Source organism: Chaetodon trifascialis, chromosome 2 (genome assembly GCF_039877785.1).
Source record: "Chaetodon trifascialis isolate fChaTrf1 chromosome 2, fChaTrf1.hap1, whole genome shotgun sequence".
NCBI classification, from domain to species: Eukaryota; Metazoa; Chordata; class Actinopteri; order Chaetodontiformes; family Chaetodontidae; genus Chaetodon; species Chaetodon trifascialis.
Genome location: NC_092057.1, coordinates 3,967,398 through 3,993,344, shown reverse-complemented (window position 1 = coordinate 3,993,344; position 25,947 = coordinate 3,967,398). Strand labels below are relative to the sequence as shown.

General features: G+C 44.0%; 1 protein-coding gene across 12 annotated transcripts in view; it reads left to right on the top strand.

Annotated features, from left to right (window-relative positions):
- The first annotated feature begins 18,978 nt into the window (after positions 1 to 18,978).
- Positions 18,979 to 25,947, top strand: part of fat1a (FAT atypical cadherin 1a) — a 76,087-nt gene continuing 69,118 nt past the window's right edge. For 9 of the 12 annotated variants that reach the window (XR_011603458.1, XR_011603460.1, XR_011603457.1 and 6 more), the window contains exons 1-2: positions 20,852 to 21,024; positions 22,544 to 25,833. Coding sequence is in view for 8 of the 12 variants with exons in the window: in XM_070990180.1 (XP_070846281.1) it covers positions 22,572 to 25,833 (3,262 nt within the window). In the remaining 4 variants the exon portion in view is untranslated. Of the gene's footprint in view, positions 19,339 to 20,851; positions 21,025 to 22,543; positions 25,834 to 25,947 lie in introns of those variants that run through there. The other 3 variants (XM_070990198.1, XM_070990188.1, XM_070990171.1) reach the window with 2 other exon arrangements.

The following is a 25,947-nucleotide window of genomic DNA, read 5'->3' as shown; positions in this document are numbered from 1 at the left end:
GTTTTATGCCTCCAGTGGCCACCAATGGGCTCAGGGCTGATTGCCACAGACTGGGTTGACACTATTTTCCGACTATAACAGCACTGGGTTTGGCTCTTGCACAAGTATCCCATCATGGTTTCAGACTACATTTTGTGTGCTAATCCGAACCAGATGCGGATTTAAAAGGAACATGTTCTTTTGTCACAATAATGAATTCAGGTGGTGGTGCACCCTTGGCAGAGGTATGCAGTGTTTCCCACTTTTGATCTGTGTTCATGGTCACATTGTTTCAAGTATTAATATCCCAAAAAATAAAAAAAAATCTAACAACAACAAGCTGGCAAAGCTGGATGTTGGTTGTGACTACAAATGTCCATAACATCCATTAATCAGACAGAGTCTGTTCAGGCATACTTAGCATGAAGTTGTGATCAATACTCTGTCCTTGCTGTGCACTTGGCAGTTGAATGCGATTCTGTCTGCTCACCTTTGGAATCAGTATTTCTTTCCATATTGCCCATCAACCTCTGCCACCACCATCACAAACTTTTACTCTTCAGTACTGGTTGCTTGCCTGCAGGCATAAAGCACCGGGGTTAATTTTCTGATGTCTAAATGTCTGCGACATTGTAAAGTAATGGCCCAAGGCACAGTCCAGGTCTCAAATCAGGCAGAAAGTTGGAACGCCTGTGTTGATAATAGCATAACTGTGGGATATACAAGATTATAGTGATCACACACACGTGTAGGAGGCCACAAGCAGCGCTGTTACAGCTGTAATCGAGTGCAATGGGGTGTAACATCACTGCCCTTTCCATGTGAACCACCAATGGCCACTGCTTCATTTTCTCTCATATAGCTTTCAGCATCAGCGGTATATCACTGACCAGCCTGAGACTGGTCCACACACACACACACACACACACACACACACACACACACACACACACACACACAGTATATACAAATGAAGATATCACACACACATTGTGAACAGCTGCCTTACAGTTTCACACTCCCTCCAGGCTAGCAGATGATGGATGTGAGCAGAATGTAACCTTATTTAGAAAGCACGTAACATCCTCTAGATGGGGAACTCAAAATCTCAAATCTTTTAATATTTTTGAATGTGATGTCAGCCTCGCTTTGAAGACACATTACGAACAGTGTCTAAACAAAATCTGGGTGGTTTTACATATTTTGTGAGGAGCTCAGCGTTTGTCTGTCGGTTTGAGGAGTAATCTTCTATCGACCCTCCTCTATCCTTTCATCTCTCAAACCCAATTTCACTTTGAGTTCTCATTTCCATAACCAAGGAGGATAAAATTAAAATCTCATAGATGCAAACAAACTCTATTTCAGGGGAAAACACTTCCCTTGTCTCAGAATTACATGTGTGGAGTCAAATTTCATCAGGCTTTACTTTAAAAATCTATATTTCTACTACAGATCACTAAGACCTGGGGACATTTTAATGTAACTTTTAATCCCGCAAAATTACAGTTAGCTGATAATATACTTGGCATTGAAAGTGTTGCGAGGTTACTAGGCCAACTGTAGCTAGTTAGCTGGCATGCTAACATTGGCAGCTTACCTTAAAGCAGGCAGAGCGCAGTGTCGATTCCTCGCTGTGCTCCTGTGTTTTTGATTTTGGAAAGACGGAGAGATCAGAGAAAATCCAAAGCTTGACAGGCTTGCAGTGCTAAGTTACGGTTGTTAGGCTATGACTGGACAATCACTGCTTGGGGGCGGGGCTTAGCAAGCGGTCAGTAGGTTGTTTCTAGTCAGGTGTTAAGTTAGTTAAATTGAAGTTAAATTCAGATGGAGGGCAGGAAGGGAAAACCTTAACGGACAGCTTTAAACGATGCAAAATAAAAGCATTTTGAGTGTGTGTTATAGTGCTTCCCATGCAGAAAACCACTTCCTGCCCTCCATCACTTCACAGTTTGTACTACAAAATATATGCAAGCGACCTATTAATGACAGATGATACAGAGCACGGTGGCTCAGTGGTAACACTGTCGCCTCACAGCTAGAAGGTCCCCGGTTCAAATCCCTCGAATGTCCTCCACCATGCCTTTGGTGCCTGCCTGCTCGAGGAAAAATAATGTGCGGAGTTTGCATGTTCTCCCCGTTTTCACCTATGGTATCCTCCCTAAAAATACCCCCAAGATCACCATCTGACCAATGGTGACAAAGAGGAACTGGTCCCCGGGCGCTGGTCGACTGGCAGCCCACCGCTCCTGGTCTGCTGTGGAGGAAGGACGGATCATGGATGGGTCAAAAAGCGGGATAGAATTTCACAAATGCATGGCGTGTGCAGTTTCCCCCTCAACTCTGCATGTTGTGTGTAAAAAAATGTGATGAATAAAGGAATTCTTAAACTAATGAAACATGAACTAATGAAACACCCATTTTATAAAAAAAAAGAAAATTGAATCCAACAGGCATATTCTTTTTATCACAATTAACAACATCTATCAATATTATTACTATCTATAAGTAGTGGTGTGGTGGAGGTATACGTGTTGTAGTGATGTCTAGTATTTTTCAGAAAGCACGCTATTGTACAAGCAGTACCTCTACATACCTATGACATGTCCCATTTGTGTGTTTGCTAATGGTTCAGTTGTTAATGTTAACTAGCAAGTCAAGTGAGTCGATGTCACTGTATTCTCCACAGGATAGATGAAAGCAAGATGAGAATGAATGGTTAATTAATCAGGTCTATTTGTCATTGCCACGAGTGTGCCGTGGGACTCCACTGAATCTGCACTTGTTGATTCTGGTAGCTGCAGCTGTGGGGGTGTCAGATTTCCCTGGGGTGTCCGTGAGGCGCAGGCGGGCTGAGAAAAGAGTGAGCGTCTGGTGGCTGAGGCGCAGACAGACACGGCCTGCTGACCTTTGAGCCAGTTGCTGATTCTGCGGGTGGCGGCATGAGAGTAAATAATGGTGACGTGCCTGTCACCTCAGGGTACAACTGCTCGGAAGTTTGGGGGAGGGAGGAAGCTGTCATAAATTCACCAGGGGCCAGATTGGGTGGTCTGCTGCCTCAACTGAAGGGCATTTCCATTTCCCTGTAGTGGAAGTGTAATGGACTAAATGCAATGGCAGGAAAAATAGCAATTTCAACATATCTTTCATCAATAAACACAGCGGCTGAGGCATTAGCAAACAGAGTGGCTGCTTAGAGGCAACGTCCACCAGGGAAGCCAAATGAACAAATTCTGCTCTTATTTTGGTCATTGAAAGCTTAATGAATCAATATATTTTAACAATGAATCAGGGTAATACGAAAGGGGTCACTCATAATGATGAACCCACAGAGAAATATCACTCAACCTGCTTTTTTTGTGCCTCTTCAAGCTCATTGTTTTGCTTTTACTGTACGGTCGGGTCAGAGCGTTCTCATCAAAGCCACTTCCAGCAGCGGCAGGCAGCTTTTTTCAGCAAACAAGCTCTGATAAACTGGCTCTACCTTATCTGAGCAGCCAATCCAAACAGCAGGCAAATGCAATGGACAACCTGCTGGTGAAGAAACAGAACATCTGAGCAACCTGAGACATTAGGAATCATTATGCAAACAAAAAGATGTGAAGAAGTGTTGTTTTATCTTCTGCATTGTACACTGCAGCAGTGTGTCAAACTGAACAAAACACAACTTTAAGACCACCACAGCTGCTAAAGGTGACCGCATAGGAAGGCGCTGAAGTTTGCAGATACTGCACCATGGCCCCAGTGATAAATGCCTTATTCCCATTCACAAAATCAATTCAGCTCATTTGTCTCATTCCACTGCTAGAAAGGTCCCAGCACCAACATACTACTGAGCAACTTCAGTGATCAATAGAAAATTAAAGCCTGACAGAGATTTATGTTGGAAGCTCCATTGTAAGAATAAATGAGTTGGAGGGAAAGAGGAAGTGCGTACCTTTTGTCCAGAGGATCCGGTCAATACGTGGGAAATACATACTGCCGGTTGTTGGCGACAATATAATTGTATTGTCGCAATTTCTACTGCAAACAAACGGCAACAATTTTTCTTGTCTCAGTGGAAATAGAAAGTGGTAATTTCAGATCCTTATCGTCAATATGGTTGAACAGGAGACTCTAATTGTTTGTTGTTGTTGTTTAACTCTGTAGATAAAGCTCAGGAACCATTTGGCTGATGTAATCTTGATAAACCTTGACAAGGAAATCCAGTTTTACAGATAAGCAGTTTGTGCAAAAAGCACTTCACTGGTGTACATCAAGATTTAGCATTGCTGCTCGTTTCTAGTTTAGTGGGACACTGCAGTATATTGCCGATAGGAAAGCAGATATCTTCACCTTTATAGGTTACTATTATTTCTCATAGTAGGAAACAGCTAACAGAGAAATGGCCAGAGGCAGTAGAAAAAAATGTTTTTTAGCCTTTTTTTCATTTGTTGCAGATAAATACTAATGAAGGAATATATGAAATTCAACAATAGCCATTAAATGTATTCACATTTTGTTATGATCTCTCTATAAAATAATGTTTTATTGTTCGCGCTTGAGTCTGCGATTCATGAGCTGGATTATACGCACAAGGGATTCACAGGAAACTATGCATGCATGTAATCCAGCTTTACTGTGTGTAGTTTTATCTCGTCGACATCAGCCTCACTGTTTACTCCCTGTCTATAGTTTCAGAAGAAGCTGGTCAATAATTGCCTTTTTTCCCCTCATCATGCCACCATAGCAAACTGGGCACCAGTGACTGGAGAGCTTTCGGGCATGGCTGATACTGGAGAATCAAAAATACTCCCTCTCCAGTCACTGGTGCCCAGTTTCTGAGAGCAGGTTGGGTTCAATAACAGCATGATGGGAGGAAAAGGTAATTATTGACCAACAAATTCAGTTTGTTTGGCTGCACTCTAAACAGAGACTAAAGCCGCTCTTCTGTCTTATTTCTGACAAAGCAGCTGCACAATGAGTGCTGTACTGAACCACTGCCACCATAAGGTCACCAAATAAACCAGGGCTGAAATCTTAAAGGGGGATCTCACTGATTTCAAACATCAAAGTCTGTTTACAGGTCTTGGGGAGCACGACTACATGTGTGGAAATAGTTGTGTAAAGCCTTTGGAGGCTCCAGAGGGAGTTGAGAGAAATCTGCAAGTTTGAGAAAGTTTGAGCAAAATCTGGAGGCGGAGAGAAGTGAGCTTACAGACCTCTATCCATGCTCCTCATTTTAATAAATACATTTCATTAAGTAGCCGCCAACAGAGTCCCAAAAGCACGCTATGCTGAGCATTTAAATGTGTTATTTTTAGAAAGAACCTGATTAAAGGAACAGAATAACATATGGCCAAGCATAATGCCCAGATGTCACTGCAGCAGTGTTGCCCTCCCCTTGACTTGTGGGTCACAACATCAGCATCTGCAAAGAGAAGAAATGTATATTCAATTTGTTTTGTGTCTTACCATGAACCCAGGAGCCGTGGTCGTGTGTTCATGAGCCTTTAATGACCTGCCTTGATGCCCGAGCCCCGGCCATTCGCACGCTGAAAAAACACCAAGGGTTATAAACATGCCAGAGAGTTTAAAAGGTTGAAGATTGGACTGCATGTCTCAGTGGCCAAAGGCAATTTCAGGATGGGACTAAATGAATGATGATGATAATAACATCCCAGGAAGTCACCCCTGCAGTTCTGTGAAATATTTCCCTCCTATCTAATGTATTTTTGATTCTCCAGTATCAGCCATGTCCAAAGGCTCTCCAGTCACTGGTGCCCAGTTTGCTGCATATTATCAGCCTGTGACGAAATGAAAGAATTAAATATTCACTTCAATTTCACTAACTTAGCAAAGGCCCTGAAATTTTCATGATTTCTTTACTGCTTATGATAAAATAGTTATATTATTCTTTATCAATATTTTAACTTCCGTCCTGATGGCTTCTGTGCCTCTCACAGAAAGATACAGACTGCTGCACACATTATAGCAGGAAAATTATTATTGTAATCACACAGACATTACCGTATTGTGTACAAATGGCTATGTGGATGCATAAAACCCATTTGCAGATGCACATTTTCGTAACATATAACTGCAATGACTCAGTGCTGCACTACACTGCATTCAGGCTGCACAATCCCCGTATAAAGACGACTTCTTGTCTCCCTCCTAATGGTCCAGATCTCCTCAGTTTGTCTTAAATCCCAGAAGAGTTGGGAGATAACTCTGTCTGATCAAAGAATTTGAATGAATCATTCTGCAGTCTGTGGGCCTTTAGCTCCAGGGAGAGTCACAGCCTGATTGGATTTTCCACTTTCAGGAGCAATCCTCTGTAATGTCACCGACACCTTACTAAAGCAACACTGTCATAGTCTGTTATCTGGTTCAATATTCTTCTATTGGCATTTCCCTGTCGGTGAAGAGCAGGGGGCACACTGAGAAAATGAGACAAGTGAGGGAATATTCCCCTTGTTATTTCCAGGCAGCGAGAAAGAGAGCAAAAAATGGTGTTTTGTTCGCAGAAATGTGAAGCTGCCTTTCTCTGCAGGGAGTCGACTGTAACAGCATTTTGATACAGGTAGCATTACCCAGCGCCACATAAAACTATTAGATCCACAAGTACAACAGCACTTCATCAATTATGCTCAGAGACTAAACATGCAGGCTTATTGACTCTCATGGGAACGCTCTGTCAGTTCAGTTAGCTCGTGTGTTTATGTATCCACATCAGAGTGTGACAGCAGACTGTATGTGCCGTGTTTGTTTATGCGCGAGCATTAATCATTAAATCTCTGAAGGAAATCTCACCAACACGCTCCATAAGGGAACTCTCTTAGGTGGAAAATGGACAGACTCCAGAATATAGATGGCATGAAAACAGTGCAGTTTTCGCCTCTTGCTTTTATTCATCAGAAATGTGCTACAAGCTTAAAATAGCAGATGAAAGCATTCCTGGAGATTCGTCACAGCAGTCTGTCAATTGTACTTATGTTACCTCATCACTTTCCTTCTCATAATATATGCATAGTCTGATCTGATTCTTTATGAAAATATTGAATTTATGTAGCTCCAAATCATCACATTACGCTGCTTTTCTCTCTTTCCTCATTTCCTTGTTTTCTCACAGGTGTGCTTCTTCTAGTCTGCTGATGAGCAAGTGCAAATTGTTTTATATTTCCCCATGAAGCAAAGTTGGAAACCTGAATCAACTAAGCAGGTGCATAAGCAATCTGCATGTGTAAGCTGTTCAAGAGGCTTAAGTACAGATGTTTTACACTCAACGTCATTATATTGTGGAGTATATTCAATATAAAAGTATATTCTGTCTTTCGCATCACCCACCACCAATACCTGCTGCAGAAGACAATGTCAAAATTCGCAAGAAAGGGGGAGTGACTACATTTATTTCGCTCTTTTTGTTCCATAATTTATTCCACATTAAAACATTCTCCCTGCAAGAGCACAGTTGGTTAGATATAAGCACCATATGTAATGATACACTGTGTGTTATAAAGCTTTTTAAATAAAGAATGAGATATCGGCCACAATTCATCTCTGACATGATGGATGCAGTGCAGGCTGTGCTAACCATATCAAATGTTAATACGGCCATAAAATTAATGTATTATCTACTCAGAAGTTATTCAGACGACTGTAGGCCTTTAAACTCTAATGCACCGAGCTTAACTCATCTGTGCATCACACATGCATCGAGGCCAGCGTTGGCCAGTAGCACCATATTTAGGAAGATATTGAAATAATGTGATTGCTCAAATGATGTGAGGGATTACAATTTGTAATTCAGCAAAGTTTGATGGAGGGTTGGCAGACAGCTGCAGGGTGCATCAGCTTGGTACCGGGGCAGAAAGGGGTGGCAGGCAGAGAAATGTAGCTCCTGATAGCTCAAAGCTGTCTTACTCATATGTGTCTAATTAGCTGCCAGCTAGCCACAGGTAGCTTTGCCTGCATTTGGCTTCAGCTGAGGATCTTCCCTGCAGTGCTGCATGTGGTCAGCTGCAGAGCTAAGCTAACGTGGGCTGTTAATAGTCAGTAAGTACCTCCTGACTTAAGCTGGCTGCATAAACCACAATGTCCAGTTGTATTTCTACACTGTGAATCAAGAAGATGTGCTGTGGAGTTGTTTAAAGGCGCCATTGACGGAGTGAAAGAAACAGCACAGGAGTGAAATGGATGTTAGCTAATTAGTAGAATAATGTAATTACTTTTTTGACTAACTAATATGTAATTAGTGTTGCCCAACACTGATCAGACCATCATTTATCTTCACATTGTCAGCTAATACGTCTGTTTGCTATTATACATCTATATTGAGGAGCCGCTATAATCGAGTGTATCCAACCCAATGTGAACTTGCCGACTTCTCTCTGGAATTGGCCTGTACATCAGCCTCTTGACATCACAAAGGCCGGTCTGTTCTCTGGCAATTTCATGAAATGAGCACGATTTTGTAAAATGCTAACCTCCCCTGTGCAAGAAAAATGAGACAATTATATTTTTCAATCCCAACAGGATTACATGGCTGCAATACACCTCGAGAAAGGCAATAGTTTGACACTGAAGTAGAGCAGTGGAGAGAGAAGCTGCAGAGGGATGGTTTGTCTAAGCTCACAATGTGTTTGTGAGTGAAGCTTTTATTTTCACAAAATCACACCTTTATATACTAAGTTGCTTTAGGTAATAATACAGGTAAAATCTATTTCACATTTGCTACATGGGAGATTTTGTGACATCTTTACACATTCGCCCACAAGTCGTGTTTTACATTTCATGGTTTGTGCTCGTTTCTCCAACTCTTTTGAGGTTGTTTTGTCGTTCTGACAGCGCCGCTCTTGGACTCTGGGAAACTGCCACTGTACAGAACAGCCTGTTCCCAGGTGCAGCCATATCAAGGCTTGCACAGGACAGCAATGTTTGAACACCCTAATCCTCAGCCTTCATTCTTCCCAAACTTCAATAGCCGCCGCTGTTGCCACTTCCCCCACAACAACTGCCTCCGTAATGTTTTGCACACAAACCCAAAGAGGGCCCGCGCTGCAAGAGACATTCGTTAGACCTTCAAAGGGGAGCCGAACCTGCCTGATGATAAAACACTGTTTTGACCCATCTCTTTGAAGAGTGTTACAATGCATGAACTGTACCAAAAGCCTGAACACACTACACAAACTCTCTCATCCACGCACACGCGTGCACACACACGGGCACACATACACAACGACACGGGGGAAAGATGGATGGCAGGAGCGAGTACAGTCCATTTTGCAGCAACCTTCAGATCAATCCAAAAAGGAAAGGGCAGGGTTCTCGCCCTATCAGTATTACAGAGTCTGTTGACCTTTTTAAATGAGTGAAAGATACGCTAAGGTAAAGTAAACAGTGGTTTGTTTGCAGCATCATGGCAAGCTGTATTGATCCCTGTTCTCAGAAAAGGTCATGCACTTGAGAAGTGATTGTTATTAGATAAGCAAAAAACCGACCGTGAACTTTTCAGTTTTGCTGGTGCAAAGACAGACTATGACATTTAATTGCATTAACCCAGTATTACTTCAGCGCCACAAGTTTATTGTCATTAAATGCACATTGTTGTGTTACGTACAGTACTTCAGCTTGGCTTTGGCCGGACATCTGTGCTGAGTCAGCAGTTGTGTGTGGCAGGTCATTAGCTAACAAGGGCCAGTCTAATGTCTGTTAAATAGCTAATAACTGCAGTCTGAGGGAAGGCAGCCAGAAAATGGATGAATGTAAATTTCGGCAGTCTCACACTGGTGCATTTAATGTCTGCGGTCATTTCGGTAAATAGGTCATCAGTGTAGCTTTGGTTTTAATAGAAAATGTATTTGGGAAGTTGACAGTTCATCTATCCATCATCCTGTCTGCTTCTTTGTTTTTGTCTTTTCTGATCTGGAGCTCAGCAACATAAATAAATTATGTCTTCCGAACTGTTCAGCAAACATATAGAGGCACCTTCTGTTCCGCTGTATCTGCTCTGCAGGGGGCGCCCCTCAGGTGCTCTTCCATCTGCACAAGTGCTGGTGTGACTGACAACAAAACATGGAGAACACATTTGGCTTTAATTCATTTAGGGCTCCTAATAGCTGATTTCAGTTCTAACGTGGAGGTTTAATTGTTTCAGTAAGACGATGTTACAGGGCGTGTATCGAGGTGCGTTTGCTTTGATTGACAGGTGTCTCATGCTATCACTCCCAACTGGTGCTTGGTGCCTGACTCGTCCCTGTTTTCCAACTTTGAATTTTAAGGCTTCAGCTGCCAAGATGACAGCAAGCAAATCAAACTCGACTCCAGACCTCAAAACATCTGTTCAGAAAGTCACATGTGACATCACAGAGGCGATATCTGTATTTTCCTAACATGTACGGCATGAAACGTCTTCTGATGCCAGATGTGAGCAACTTTCCCTCTCAAGTGGATTTAAACACAATCTGGATACACAACATAAGAGGGTCTCAGAAACCTTCATCTTTAATCCCAAAACTCCTGAATCCTGCTTCAAGGTACCTTCATATATACCTTACACCAGTATAGCTACAAGGCATTATTCAGTTCAAAAAGCCATATGTAGTGTCTAAAGCATGAGCATCACTTGACTCTGTCTGTCTGACGTGTGCAACTACTCATCCAAATGAGTTATATATTACAGCAGCGTTACCAGTTTCAAGGTTTTTTTATGCCAATGAATCAAAAACTTTACAATGGGATTACTGAGTAAACCTGCTCGAAGGCGACAGGTCTTTTCTGCAGTAAGTATCAAAATGTCTGCTCGCATTGTGTGTGATGTCATTTTTTGAGGGGCAGAGGGCGGAAACTGATGCATTAAAAATAACCCTGAGCATGGCGAGCAGAGGCACATTTTACCCCATTATATTTAATTGAATGACAGACAGTGAAGAAAGGGCTTTCACTCATAGAGCAGCTGACAAGCTCCCGCAGAGACGAGGAAGTTGATGAAAATGGAATGAGTTTTTCTTTCAGGGTCTTTTTCATTCCTCTGAAATGTTTACGTACAGTATGGACTATTGATTCAGACAAAATACGACGTGATAATGACCCTCTGCGCTGCTGTTTGGCTGCGTGTGTTTGCCTCTTGCTCATCTCTCTGTGCTGTCCTGAGTTTGCCAGACTGCTGCTCAGAAAGAATGAATCCCATCAAACATTGATGAATGCCACTCTCCGCCTGCTGCTCCACTGATTTGCATCTCTGTCCTGGTGATGATTTCCAGCTCTGGGTCTTGCAGGAGGGGACTTTAACATTGATATTCACGTCAATTAAAGTCGGTATCCTAGAGCCAGTTCATTTCTATAAAGCGTTACACACAAGCATGACAGGCATGCACGCACACACCCACAGAGGAACATATCGCCTTATTACAATGACACCGATGTCGGGGCCACCGCCGCAGCCCTCTCTGAACATGTCCTGAGGGCACGTTATTTGCCACCGAAGCACTTTGCTATTTTCCTGCTGCTGGTCTGTGAGGAGACAAGACAGGGCTGACGTCCATCTCACAGTGTCAGTTTCTTGCACATAATGCAGCATGAGAATACATCTTTCATGTCCCATGAATGTTAGTAACTCTCGGGAGCAAGAGGCAAGCATGGGGCAATTTTTCTGGCTGGCAGTCTGACAACCAAATCAGTGCTGCTGACACATTTCCAGGGGAAGTTGCTGCAGGCAGGTCAGTCTGTTGCTAAATGATGTTGTGATGTCATGACGTGAGGACATAATGATACTCAAATCGACCGTTCGTCTTGAGGAAAAATATGCTTTTATTTTTTTTTTTCTTAGTTTAGATGTGCTTCTTTATCATCACATATTCATTGTCACTCTGTGGTGAACTATGTCTCTATGTGTCCACATTGAGATATTTTTCATTTTAAACACAACAGATTGAAATTGAGCAATTGCTCACATTTGTGTCATTTAGAGGGAAAACGTGTCGCCAGGTGCTTTTTGCCCCCCCCAAAAAGAAAGTTGCCTGAAAATTTGTTAAATCTGGCAACAAAATTGTTAAGTTGGCATCAGTGAGCCAAATCAAACAGACGAACACATTCAACTGAGCATCAGCTAAGCCACACCTCCTTAGATACTGTTGCTATGTCTAGTTTTTGTTTGGGCACATATGATAACTGGTAGATTTATCGCTCAATATACGAACAGCTGGTTGACAAAAGCAGTCTTAGCCAGCCAGCTGCTTAACATTAGCATTAGTTGAGAGGAGAAGCTATGTTATCTAAGGTAGTGACTGTGCTGGAGTGTCAACTTCCCAAAATCAGAGTGATACTGAACATTGACATATCCAGAGCTGGCTCACACATTTTGGGTAGATATTAAGTGGATCTTCCAGTCCGAAAGGGGGCTAATGAATGTAGTAAGCTAATGATATGCTACTCGGACTTGGTGTGGGTAGCAAGACAGTTAGCCAGACATGCTAACATTTGCATCTTACATTAGAGCAGAAAAAGAAAGAGTTTAAAACAGCATGATCCATTCCAAATAGAGAAATAAATAAATAAAAAAAAGGAAACAACCCTTCAGACTGATTGACTCATCTTGTTACTCATATTTACTTTGCTGTGATTGGGCAGTTGCTGTTCTTGGGAGGGGTTTAGAGAATGGCTAATTTAGCATAAAAGTGGCCCATAGTTAAGGGTTAGCTGTGGCCAAGAACTGGTGATTCACCGATCTCAGCAACAAGACACCTACAATTACACAAGTTTAATTTGTCCCTGCTGTGAAAATGGTCTGAATGTGGCGGCCTGTCTGTTTGCTGCAGACATGATTATACAAAATATTGTCTGCAGGCGAGGACCGAGCACCCATCCTCTGCTGTGACTGTGCCAAGGACGTGCACACATTATTCCAGCACTTAGTCACACAAATGTTCTCTGTTTTGTACACAAGATGGAGAGGAAAAACAACGAGGGAAACTTTGGTCCTTTTAGGTCCTTTTATTCACTCCCAGGAGTGATATGACATCCCCAGATCTGAGGATTAGGAAGCAGTGCGAGGGCCTCGGGGCATTCCCTGTGCTGTCTAAATCTGAGACACGATATGGCTCCTATTAGATAAGCAAATGTGTCTGTAAATACATAATACATGACTGCCAGAGGACTATGATTGGCTTGTTTTTTGTACAAAGAATGCGATTGAAGAGCGAGGCGGTGTCTCGTGGAGCCTGAATGAACGCACTGTGAAGTACTTAATGGTTTTGTTTTATTTGCAATTTTCTGTTTTCTGAGCAGCCGTTTGTTGAAGAGAAAATGTGGCTGGGGGAGAGGGAAAGGCAACATCATCCTCAGGGGTTCAAAGCACTCCCAATCCTCTGTATCACTGTCTTAAAGCCCTGAGCTGTAAGTGAACATACAGCGTTGGGTGTCTGTTGTTTCGAGTGGCTTGTTGACATGTGAAACTGTCCTTGTAAAGCAGAATGTTTCTGACTCGGGCATCTGTTTCTTGCTGATATATACAAATTCGCAAGTTTCATGGCAATGAGAAATTATCTGTGCTCCCAGGGTGGGAGATGAGTAATGTGTGTTAACATGAAGTGGAGCGCTGCATCATTTTTATGTGTAGCAACAAGAAGATGGAGGTTTCTCTACAAACGCGAGCCTCCATTACAAGGCTTTACTAATCCATCCATGCAAATCCATGTCCAAAATGCGCCTTTTGTGTATAATCCCGACACAATTTCTGTGGGATTAGGATTTAGCAAGGCAAAAAAATGCCTTCTGGAATACAGTACATCAAAAATATCAGTCGATGTTGTGTTCAATTTGTATTTTTTATCCCTCACCGCCTTTATATATTACATCACATCAAAGAGCTGGCCTCTCCAGAGGGAGAGCTGAAGGAGGTGTGCTTGAGAAAAAATTAACCAATTTCTATATGTTGACATGCTGCTTGTGTGTGACAGTAACATATATAATGCAGAACCAGAAAGTTAGTCTGCATGTAAAAGCAGATTAAATTCCTCTATCCTAAGCCTTCACAGTTTTTTCCACCTAGTTGAGCTTTTTTCTTTCGCTCCCACTGACACTGCACAGATCGACTGCATTGCATATGCTAAGCAGTCATCATATGTTTCGCACACACTCTTCAAAGATATTATCTCCCTGAGCCACCTACTCCACCAGCCAGTCAATCAGCACTCCAGAGCCCAGACTGTGGAGTCTGTGGTGGAGAGGAAAGGTGATTGAACAAGAAACTTGTTTCAGTGCATCTGAGCTACATGACGAAACAAGACCAATCACAGCTCCTCTCGGATAAGCTCAACATTTTCCGAATCATGCTTTATTGGCGTTCTTAGACACAAAGATTGATATGAGTCATTGTCTGTTAAATATGATGCAAGAGCTTGTTAGCTTAGCTTAGCATATAGACCGGAAAATGGGTTAACAGCTAGCCTGCCTCTGCCCAAAGCTAACAAAACCAGCACTTCTTAAACTCACTAATTGTAAAAATTAAATAAACAAGATATAATAAGTTCATTAGTAAGCTTTGCTTGTGCTGGTAGGCGTTTAGGGTGGGCTTTAGTATGCTAAGCTAAGCTAAGCTAAGCTAAGCTAACCAGCAGCTACATATTTACAGTTGTGCAAGAGTGGGACCAGTCTTCCCATCTAAAGCACACTTTTTTGCATTTGTGTATTTTCCCACAATAGTTGGCCACATTGAAAGAGTTAAATAAGGAGACAAAATCCATCTTCCAGCACCTCGAAAGCACCTAACCCCCACAAAACCACAAGTTTGCTTTTATTAGCATTAAACAAACAATGCATAGCATGTTCACTGAGCTTTAGAAGTGCTGGTAGGCCGATACTGTTATCTTTGGACAGAGGTAGGCTACCTGTTCCCAGTGTTCATGCTAAGCTAAAATAACTGGTTACAGCTTCATACTAACAGAGAGTGATATCGCTATTGTCAGGAAAAGGAGGTAAATGAGTATATTTTGGATATTTCTGAGGCATTCCTTTAAATATTTCTCGCCTCTGCAGTTTACAAGCACAATGGAAAAACTGTCGCACTTGACTGTAAAGAAGAAAAGAAAAGAAGAGACGATAAAATAAAATGGGAAAATCACTGTCACTGCCTCCCTCTTCAATGGACTTTTCTCAGAGCTAATAAGGTGAACGGTCTGTTTACAATGCATCTGAAATGTACTGCTGCGATCCACCTGGGCTCGTCTCCAGGGACAGCCATCTTATTAGGATTATGAGCCAGTGAATAACAAAGAGCTTCGAAATGCAACCCCAGTCAGAGTCCAATGCAGAGTTTATAAGCGGGAAAAAGGGGGTTATTGATTTCCCAGAGGGCACCGTACAGGTTTTCATGATGGCCTTGCATGCAGAGAGATGTGCACTTATCTATTTCACACATTTTATTTTTCACTTGCATGCTCTCTTAAAGTAACAACACCAAATAAATAATGCAGAAATGTTGACTCTCCAAACAGGTCGCTCCAGATATAGCACAGTGTATTCCTGTGTCGTTTTTTGGGGTAATTACGGAAGCTTCTACAACCAAGAGGCTTTGCTAAGATAATCTCCTGCTTTGCTTGAGGCAGCAGAAGACTTTATTTTCAGAGCGCAGCAGTTTGTCTTCAGCTGTAGGGGAAATGTCAATTGTTTATTATTATTTCCCACATTTCTTATGTTATTTTCTACATTGTGTGACAAAAGCTTATTTAGACGCCTGAAAGATCAGCTCTGTGGGCAGTACTTCATGTCGAAATAACGTATATCCTCGTTTTGGCCCATCTTAAGAACAGTGGCACCAGCTCCGGGAGGGTCAGTGTCTTTACTTGAGGACACCACAGCAGGGTGGATATTGAATTATTCTAATCTCTCTTACAGTTAAGCTCTGCCTCAGGATTCAGATTCTACACAGATTGGGTGGTGGGAGAAACAGATACCTGGGCGCTCTATTGCTGCAGGCGCACTACAAATCATCTCTATCTTTTCCTGATCTCTAACCAGCTTCAAGTTGCAGGGGGAACCTTCAGCTTAAGACATTAGTCACGGAGAAAGGAGAAGTAACTCACTCGGCATGCCAGTCCGTGCCCATTCCCTAACATCTCTCAACAACATGAGGACGATGTGCAGAGGATTAGTGTGATTTTAAGAGGAAATAGAGCCTGCCGTGTGTTAGATGAGAGAAAATGTGCAGCATCCTGCAGACTTTCATAACGAGGCAATTTGACTGAGGACTGACTTGTTCTGCCTTTCACACCAGTTTGTACACGATGCAGAGACATGACTGATATGTCAGTCATCAAGATATCGCACTGTGGTGGAATGTAACTAAGTACATGTACTCAAGTACTGTACTGAAGTGCCATTTTAAGGTCTTTTCGTCTCTATTTTGTTACATTTCATTATCTAACAGCTTTAGTTACCAGGTACATTAATGATTATTCAATTTATCAGTTAGTCTATTTACAGAAATTTCATTGGTGAGTAACGTGATAATCATTTAAGGCGTTTTTTCACATGAAACCATTTCATGTGTTCGAGCTTCACAAATGTGAGGATTTGCTGCTTTTTCCTTTTGATTATTCTAATAATTTTGAGGTTGGACGGTTGGCTGCACAAGACAAGCGCTGTGAAGGTGTCACTTTGGTCTGTGGCACGCTGAATTTTTTACAAAACAAAGAATCGATTGATGAATGGAAAACACACTCATGAGTTGCAGTCCTATGCTAAATAGTTCCACCTCTACCGACAGTTAAATCCTGCTTTTTACATTAATGCATGAGTAATAATAATCTAATGATATGATATATAATAGCATAACTCTCACAGGGGGCAGTTTCCTGCATTGGGTACTTTCAATACTTTTCACCTTTCTGATTCTAATTAGATTCTCTTACTTGAATAACTTTCTCACTGCAGAGCATTTACTACTTACAGTAGTGCAATAATTCCTCCACCACTGTCAGTCTATGTAGTTACTGTAAGTAGTTATTAAGGGGCTGGAGATGTTCTCCAATGCAAACACTCTACATCCATGAGGTCTATATGGCACTAGGACCTGACCCCCAGCAGCCAGGACTGCAAACACTTGGTGAGATCAAAGCAGTGGAACCAGCCCTGGGCATCACCTGACCTGAATTCAATTAAAGCTTTACAGGCAGATCAGAGGGGAGGCTACGAGAGACAGAGAGCGCGAGAGAAAAAGAGGAAAGCTGTTTCAACATTGTCTGGAACAAAACTGGGAGCGAGATAGAGGAGAGACCAAGGGAGGAGAGAGAGATGAAACATTACACACTCGCTCTCCAACACACACGCTCAGTCTTTCCCTCCCTCCCTCCCTCTCTCTCACACACACATATGCGCACACACAAAACCCATAGGTCTGGTTCGTTTACTCAGCCTGTGGGCAAATGTGACTTTAATGAGCCAGTGCTGAATGGACATTAGGCAGAGATTCTCACGCTGGACCGCCGGCTCAAACAGCTCCTCTCTGCTCTGGCATTTTTTGGCAGCCACTTCACAGCACGGTGTCGAGTTTAGCCGTTAACCACATGTTCGAGGAGGTGAATGAAGACATTTGCTTCTCAGATGCTCGAGTGCATTCACTCATCACTGTTAAAACTATGTGCTGGTTTCTCAAAAGGGCACGAGGACGCCATGCATAAACAGAGTGAAGCGAGAGAGTGATTGAAAAAATAAAATGCTGGGAGGTGGTAGCTTAGATTTTGGAGGGAGGATAGTTAGACTCAGTAGGCAACCTGAGGAAGGATGAGGGGCGATGCCACCCCCCTTGTTAGCAAAATTACCAAAATGGATCCCCCTTGTTAAGCTGCAATGCCCCCTCTCCACCCCCTGATAGCAGAGAGAGCACAGGGGCAGACGGGTTGTTTAGCTGAATATCTCATTGATCCTCCATCTGACTGAGGTTCGTGCAAGTTAGAATCTATGGCTGGACCACGGCTCTGAGATATCAGTGGTATTTGTGCTGTGTGCTGATCAATCCATGCTGCTTTCTGTGGTCTTGAAGTAGCAGATGGATTTGTAATTGTGCCTTTTTCTCTCAGTCTCACCCATCTGTTAGTTTAATCTTTGATCCATAATATTCTCTGAACTCTATACCATAAACGCTCGATGCATTGCAGCCCATATACTCTGCAGGGTAAATGGACTACATTCAGATTTCACAACACACGTCACATCCACCCATTCACACACTCTCACATCTCCATGGCACAGCTGTCAGGAGCAATTTAGGGTTCAGTATCTTGCCCAAGGACACTTTGACATGTGGACTGAAGGAGCTGGGGTTCGAACCGCTGACCTTTTGATTCGAGCCACCTCCTGAGCCACAGCATGTCGGGAAAGAGCGTGAGGATCATAGAGACACACTGCTGCCTGTAGTATTTTTGTAATATTCATGTAGTACTTCTATGATCATTCAGCAGTGTCAGCATAGATGTTCGGTGTGAGGCGTCCTGCAACAATGCGCTTTTTTTGTGGTTGGTGGTGTGAAGGCAGGGGGTGGTGGTCCCATCATGCTAGAGCAAAATGAAAAAAAAATCACTTGCAGGCAGATCCCGAGCTGTGCATGCATGGTATGAGAGAGGAATCCGTGACCTCAGAGCCATTTCTCTAGACGGAGGCGTCAGATCCTGGATGCCTTCAAGGAGATCTCATTTTCTCCTTATTTCAAACTTTGTGGTTTTTCAAGTGACTTTCAAGTGCATTTAGTGTGGAAATTATAATAAGAAATGACCCTGTAACGAATGGTGCTTTAATGTCTTTTTTTTTTAATTTAAGAGAAGGATCGCGTTGGGCTGTGCAGAAGGAGAAATTGCGCATCAGACAGCGCATCAGTTCATGAGCGGGGTTTGTCTTTGTGACAGATAATCCGCAGATCTACAAAAACATATGGGCTCATAATCAAAGGCACCACTTTCACCTTCAGTTGAGGATGTGACTTCCTTTCACTCCGCCCCTCGGCAGCTCTGTCACTTCGAGACGAACGTAGGCAAGAAAATCACGACTTTGCCATTTCTTTGACTATTTTTTCCGTCTTCTTGCGCGCTCCTATCAGGGTTGCTATATTTCCGATATCACCTGAAGGCAGCAACAGAATGCAACTCCACCTGAACAGTTGGAGAGGAGAGGAGCGAGGCAAAGCGTAGCCCAAAGCTCCGCTGTGTGAAGCCACCAAGTGTGGAGCCTGTGCTGTGAGCGAACAGAAGGCGCTGAGGGGACCGGAGAGGAAAGACGGTGACGGATTCTCACAAACTGAGAGATGCTCGCCAAAAATTATTTACCTAAAGCTGCCAGGATTTATGTGAAGTGAAGTTTGGAGCGGCAGCCCGCGATCATCCAGCTGGTCTGGTGAGTGGCTTTGAGTAAAATTCAGAAGCGTCGGGCTCTTCATTTTGTTTCTAAGCATGACTTAAAACTTTGCGCTCAAGTCGCGGCGTCTTTTCCAGTGCGGCGAATAAAAAGTGAGCGTGCGTGTTTGACTTGTGCCAAACGACCAAACGCACTAATGCGCACACTTGGCGCACTCACACGCACATGCACGCACTCACGCACGCTCGCGCACAGGCAGGAGCGGTACAAGTTGACAAGTTGTCAGAGCTGCATGCAGCACGGGCTTTCTGCAGGCGCACCAGCTGTATCGCTGCAGTCCGGGCAAGAGCAGTGAGACAGCGCCATCAATCGCATGGCAGCCACACTCCTGGGCTCCTGTAGAGGGAACGTGGTGCAGCTTTGGTCTGAGAGGCAGTCAGCATGACTGTGTGGGGAGGGGGGTCGATGGGATCAGCGCCTTCATGGCGAGTGTACCTCCACCATCAGTCACCCTGCTCCAATGCCAAAACACAAACCGTGGGACGCACTGCTGGGCACTACTTTTTTTCCCCAGCACAACCCAGGCTATTAAAAAATAATTACATCAGTGAGAATAATGAGAAGAAGAAAATCTCCAGAATTGATGTTAAAACACATAAAATGCAACAAGGCGCGCGAGGAACTTTGCATTTGCAAGCATTATGAGTAAATTTATCATCATCAGAGAAGCCCTGAAGTGCGATTTCGCTCTTAAAAGAGAGTTAATCCTTTTTATGCTGACAAACAAAAATACGATGCGAATTCACGGGTCATTTTTCAGCACAGCGAGCAAAAAATAATTGTATAATTGATCTTTACAGTGTTTGTCTGCTTATAGAACCAGCTTGAGGTCATGCTAAACTCGCCTTTTTTAATTTCATTTTGTTTTTACAAAATCGCCTTATGACAGCCCAAAGTGGTTTGGGCTGCAGCTGAATAGGTGAATATTGGATTAAGGTTAGTCCCATTTGTGCGGGGCAAGGTTTTGCCCTCTGTGAAGGAATCTCGCGTGTCATGCCCTAACCTCCGGAGGACTTAGGTTATTTTATTTCTAGCTCATTGCAACAATAAGCGAACATAAAACGCAGAGAAAAAGACAGAATTCATGCAGGGGGAAAAAAGTCACATCAGGGATTCACATAATCCTTCATCATCTCATGCGCGCAACAGCAAAAAAATGGTCACAATGAGCAATCTGAGAAGAAAATACAGTCAGCATCCTGCAATTAGGCCTGTAGCCATGATCAACATGCTCCATTTAGAGTTTTAATAGCAAATATTCTTGTGAAAGGACGCCCATAATAAAGAAAATGCTGCCTCGGGACTATGTGAGATTTAAGATTAATCTGATTTAGTTGATCGCAGCCTTTTTGGGGATATTGTGGATAAATATAGGCCACGGTCAATCAGAGCAGCCTGGTCCTGGGTCCAGAGCGGAGAGGTTTTCTCCTGCTGCCAGCCGGCCTGGAAGTAGATCCGGACGTGCGCAGCGCGGAGAGATACCGGGCAGCTCAGTGCGCGAGAGAAAGGGAAGCAGCGAGGGGCGAAAGGAGAGAGGGAGCCTGCCGCCGCTGCTGCTAGATGGAGTAACGGAGAGGAGGCAAGTCCACGTATTACCATGCCGAGATTTGGACAACATAAACTACACGAAAAACCTCCTAACATGCGAGATTAATAGACGAAGAGGTATGTGAATCGCTGTTTTTGCGCCCGGTGGTCGTTTTCCGTCCGCGGCGGTTGAGCTTCGGCATCGTTGTAACGTTTAAAAAAGTTGAGGCAGGTTAGGTCGGCTATTGTGAGCGGTGAAAGAAACCGACCGCCGCAGCTCCGTGTGCTTTTGGAGAAGTTTAGCCTCGGCCAGACTGTCGGTTTTTGAGAACTCGTACGGGTTTAATGTGCATTAACATTCATGTTGAGTTCAGTTTGTGCGCTGTTGCGTTGGGAAAAGTGCTCGTTGAAGCGGCTGCCATCGTCTCGTGAGGTGAATGGCTTCAGTTGGGGGATGGGGTTGGAAATGAAGCAGTCTGGAGGCTCCTAACTTATTTTCTCAAGCTTTTAGTTTTTTTTCTCAATGAAAACACCGACTAGAAGCTGCACGGAAACCGAATATAGCAAATGCTGAGCTCATTTGTATGTATGCGTAAAAATGAGATCGAAGTTTTATTTTTTTTCTCTTTTTCTTTTCTTTTTTCTTCTTTTTTTTCTTTTTACAATGGTCGCCCCCAAGCAGATGGTTCTTTTGTACCTGCAGGCGATACTTTAAGATTTAAGGTGACTTTAGCTCGGCTCTGTCATTTATTAACCCCGCATAAAGCATTAATAACTAAACCCTTCTCGGGTCATTTTGACACGCCAAAAGTAAATAATGTGCGTTTTACGACGAGCAGTCCTGCGCAGACATAGCAGCGTCTTGCTTTTATTTGTCTTTGTACGGACTCCCACGCAGCCCGGGACGCTGTAAAACGGCTGTGAACGAATGAATCTGCGATTTTAAAGCTTTTCCAGAGTCATCTGCTCTGTTGTTTTAGCGGTTACTGTGGCTTGATGAGATAGGAAGGAGCGATCCCGTGCTTTGATTTTCTGTATCATCATTGAACCACAAGTTATTCTGTTGCACAGTTTCAGCTGCTTGTGCACATTGCGTTTTAAAATCCCCACTGTGTGATCAGAAATCAAATAGTATTGCATTACCATACGCCAGTGAGAGAAAGCATTATTAAATGTGCAGTCTTGTAATGAAAATAAATTTGCATGAGCAATGAAATGAAAGATTTCCATGTTTTCATATGAAGAGTTCTTTCTCGGAGCTCATTAAGCTGATGTTTTGGATAAATGAGGCTCATCTGTTATGAAGTGCACAGCGTTGGCATCTGGCACGGTGCAGACGTGGGAGCAGTGCAGGCTTAGATCTCATCACCTGACTGACTGCTTTATCTTATTTCCACATGGAACCTATTTAGCCATTTATCAGCACAGCCATCGCTTGTTATGACATTAAAAGCAGTCTGGAAAGTGCACAATGAAGAAAAGAATATGGTTTTTAGATGTTTCCACGGGGGGGCATAGTGGAAAATGATGATTTCACATGGTTATTTGCTTGTTGTTTTTATTTTACTGCTTGTTATTACCGTTAACTTTGAGCACTGACTGTATTTTGTGTGATTAAGTCGTATCGTACTCACAGTCGCACTCTGTTTGTTTCCAGGTGGTTCTGTGAAGATCACGGTACGATAATGGGGAAGCGCTTGGTTTCACTGCTCGTGCTGCTCCTGCAGCTCCTCTGTGGCTGCGCAGGGAACGAAAGGATGGTGAGGGCAGCCTCCATGCAGTTTACCCACCCTGTTTACAATGCCACCATATATGAGAACTCTGCTGCTAAGACTTACTTAGAGAGTCACACCAAGATGGGGATCTATATCTCAGATCCGTCCTGGGAGATACGGTACAAAATCATCTCTGGAGACAATGAGAACTTGTTCAAAGCAGAGGACTATCTGCTGGGAGATTTCAGTTTTTTGCGAATAAGGACCAAAGGAGGCAGCACAGCCATTCTAAACCGGGAGGTTAAAGACCACTACGTGCTGACTGTTAAAGCGTCAGAGAGGAGCAGTAACGTGGAGTGTCGCACTAGAGTTAAGGTGCAGGTACTGGACACCAATGATCTGAGGCCCCTCTTTTCACCAACGTCCTACAGCATCTCTCTGCCAGAGAACACGGCCATACGCACCAGTGTGGCCAAGGTGACGGCGACAGATGCAGACATCGGTACGAATGGAGAATACTACTATAGCTTCAGAGAGTGGACGGACATGTTTGCAGTTCATCCGACGAGTGGTGTGGTGACGCTGACCGGCAAACTCGACTTCTCCGAGACGAAGCTGTACGAGTTGGAGATCCTCGCGGTGGATAGAGGGATGAAGCTGTACGGCAGCAGCGGCTTCAGTAGCATGGCCAAACTCACAGTGAGGGTGGAGCAGGCCAACGAGCACGCGCCTGTGATCACCGCTGTCACCTTGGCCCCCTCAGATACAGACCATGACCCCACTTACGCTATCGTTACAGTGGAAGACGGTGACCACGGACCAAACGGAGAGATCGCATCATTGAGTATTGTGGCCGGTGACCCTCTTCAGCAGTTCAAAGCTGTGAGAACCAGCCCCGGGAGCAAGGAGTATAAAATAAAGGCAGTCAAAGACGTAGACTGGGACAGCCAGCCTTTTGGATATAACCTCACTTTGCAGGCGAAGGACAAAGGCAGCCCCCCTCAATTTTCATCTGTTAAACTGGTACATGTCACTTCGGCACAGTTCAAAGTGGGCCCTCCTGTGTTTGAAAAGGCTGTTTACAGAGTCAATCTGAGTGAATTTGCCCCCCTTCACACACCTGTCACTATGGTAACAGCCGTGCCGAAGTATCCACAGCTAAAATATGCTTTTAGACACAAATCTGACAAGAACAGATTTACTATCAATCCAGACACCGGCTTGATCAGCACCACAGGACCAATCAATGCTGATTTTGCTCCCCGATTTGAGCTCGATGTGATCACCACTGACAAAAAAGCGTCAACAAAAGTGATTGTGGATGTGATTGATGTGAATAACAATGCACCTGAGTTCCAGCAGACATCTTACAAGGCCACCGTTGATGAGAACGTACCCACGGGGACCAGTGTGGTCACGGTTAAAGCCACTGACCTCGACAGAGGTGAGAACGGCTACGTGACCTACAGCATTACCAATCTGAGCCCTCAGCCATTTGTCATTGACTACTTCTCCGGTGTCATCAGTACCTCAGAGGTCCTAGATTATGAGCTCATGCCCAGGATTTACAGTCTCAAAGTCAGGGCATCAGACTGGGGATCCCCTTTCCGGAGGGAGGTGGAGGCATCAGTCACCATAACACTAAATAATCTGAATGACAATAAGCCCCTGTTTGAAAACGTGGACTGTGAAGTGACTGTGCCGAGAGACCACGGCGTGGGAGAGCAGATAACAACAGTGTCTGCCATAGACGCCGATGAACTGCAGCTAGTACGGTACAATATTAAAGCCGGTAATGATCTTGATCTGTTTGAACTGAACCCCAACTCTGGCGTGCTGTCGCTGAAGCACTCGCTGAGTGAGGGAGAAGCAGCTAAAGTGTCCCTGCATAGTTTACAAATCATTGCGACGGACGGCGAGCGTGAGACTCAGCCGATGATCATGAACATAACTGTCATCACAGCACGCAAGCCTGTCCAGTTAAAGTGTGTTGAGACCGGTGTCGCCACCATGTTGGCTGAAAAGCTACTTCAGGGCAGCAAAATCCACACGCAGACTGAGCTGGATGACAACTTAATGGACATTCACTCAGTCAACCGGTACTCTCCCCAGTTCGCAGAGTCTTTCCCCAGTGTGATTGAAGTTAAAGAGGACCTCCCTGTCGGGGCCAGAATCGTCCATTTAAGTGCCACGGACTCAGATAGTGGCTTCAACGGGAAACTTGTGTATGTTATTTCGGGAGGAGACACAGAAAGCCACTTTGTAGTAGATATGGAGACCGGCTGGCTTTTGGTTTATTCTCCTCTTGACAGGGAAACAACAGACTATTACACCCTCAACATCACAGTTTATGATCTCGGCATACCGCAGAAATCCTCATCCCGTCTCTTGGGTGTTAAGATCCTCGATGCCAATGACAACAGCCCTCAATTCTTGCAAGATTTGTATTCAGTTGAAATAAGTGAGAGCACACCTGTCGGGACGGAAATCATCCAGGTGGATTCGACAGACAAGGATCAGGGAGATCACGGAGTCGTGAAGTATTCGATTGTGGGAGGCACGGATCATTTCGCGATCAATGAGGAGACCGGCGTGGTGACTGTGACGAAGCCGCTGGATCGCGAGCTCCATCCAGTTTATGTCTTGAAGATCGCAGCACGTGACCAGGCAGTGAACGAGCCTCAGTTAGTGTCCACTGTGCCGCTTAAAATCACCCTGGAGGATGTGAACGATAACCCACCTAAATTTGTCCCCCCTAATTACCGCGTGAAGGTGAGGGAAGACCTTCCTGTCGGTACTGTAATTATGTGGCTGGAGGCTCATGATCCTGACATTGGACCTTCCAGTCAGGTACGATACAGCCTTATTGATAACGGAGACGGGAATTTTGAAGTGGACAAACTCAGCGGTGCCCTGCGGATCGTGCAAAATCTAGATTATGAGACCAAGCAGGTGTACAACCTGACGGCGAAAGCTAAAGACAAAGGGAAGCCCATGTCCTTATCGTCAACCTGTTTCATTGAGGTGGATGTGGTGGACGTGAACGAGAACCTGTACAGGCCCATGTTCCGATCGTTTGTGGAAAAGGGATTTATAAAAGAAGACGCCCTTGTTGGGACTTCTGTGATGACTGTGACAGCGGAAGATGAAGACACCGGACGAGATGGAGAGATTCGATACTCCATCCGAGATGGATCCGGCCTGGGGATATTTACCATCGACGAGGAAACTGGTGAGTCTCTTTTCTCAGTGGCACTGTGTGAAGCTTGTGTTGCTCTCTGAAATAGCGGTGTCAGCTTGAAGTAATTTGCATAAGGAAAGTCTGATGCTGCTTGAGTTTATTCAG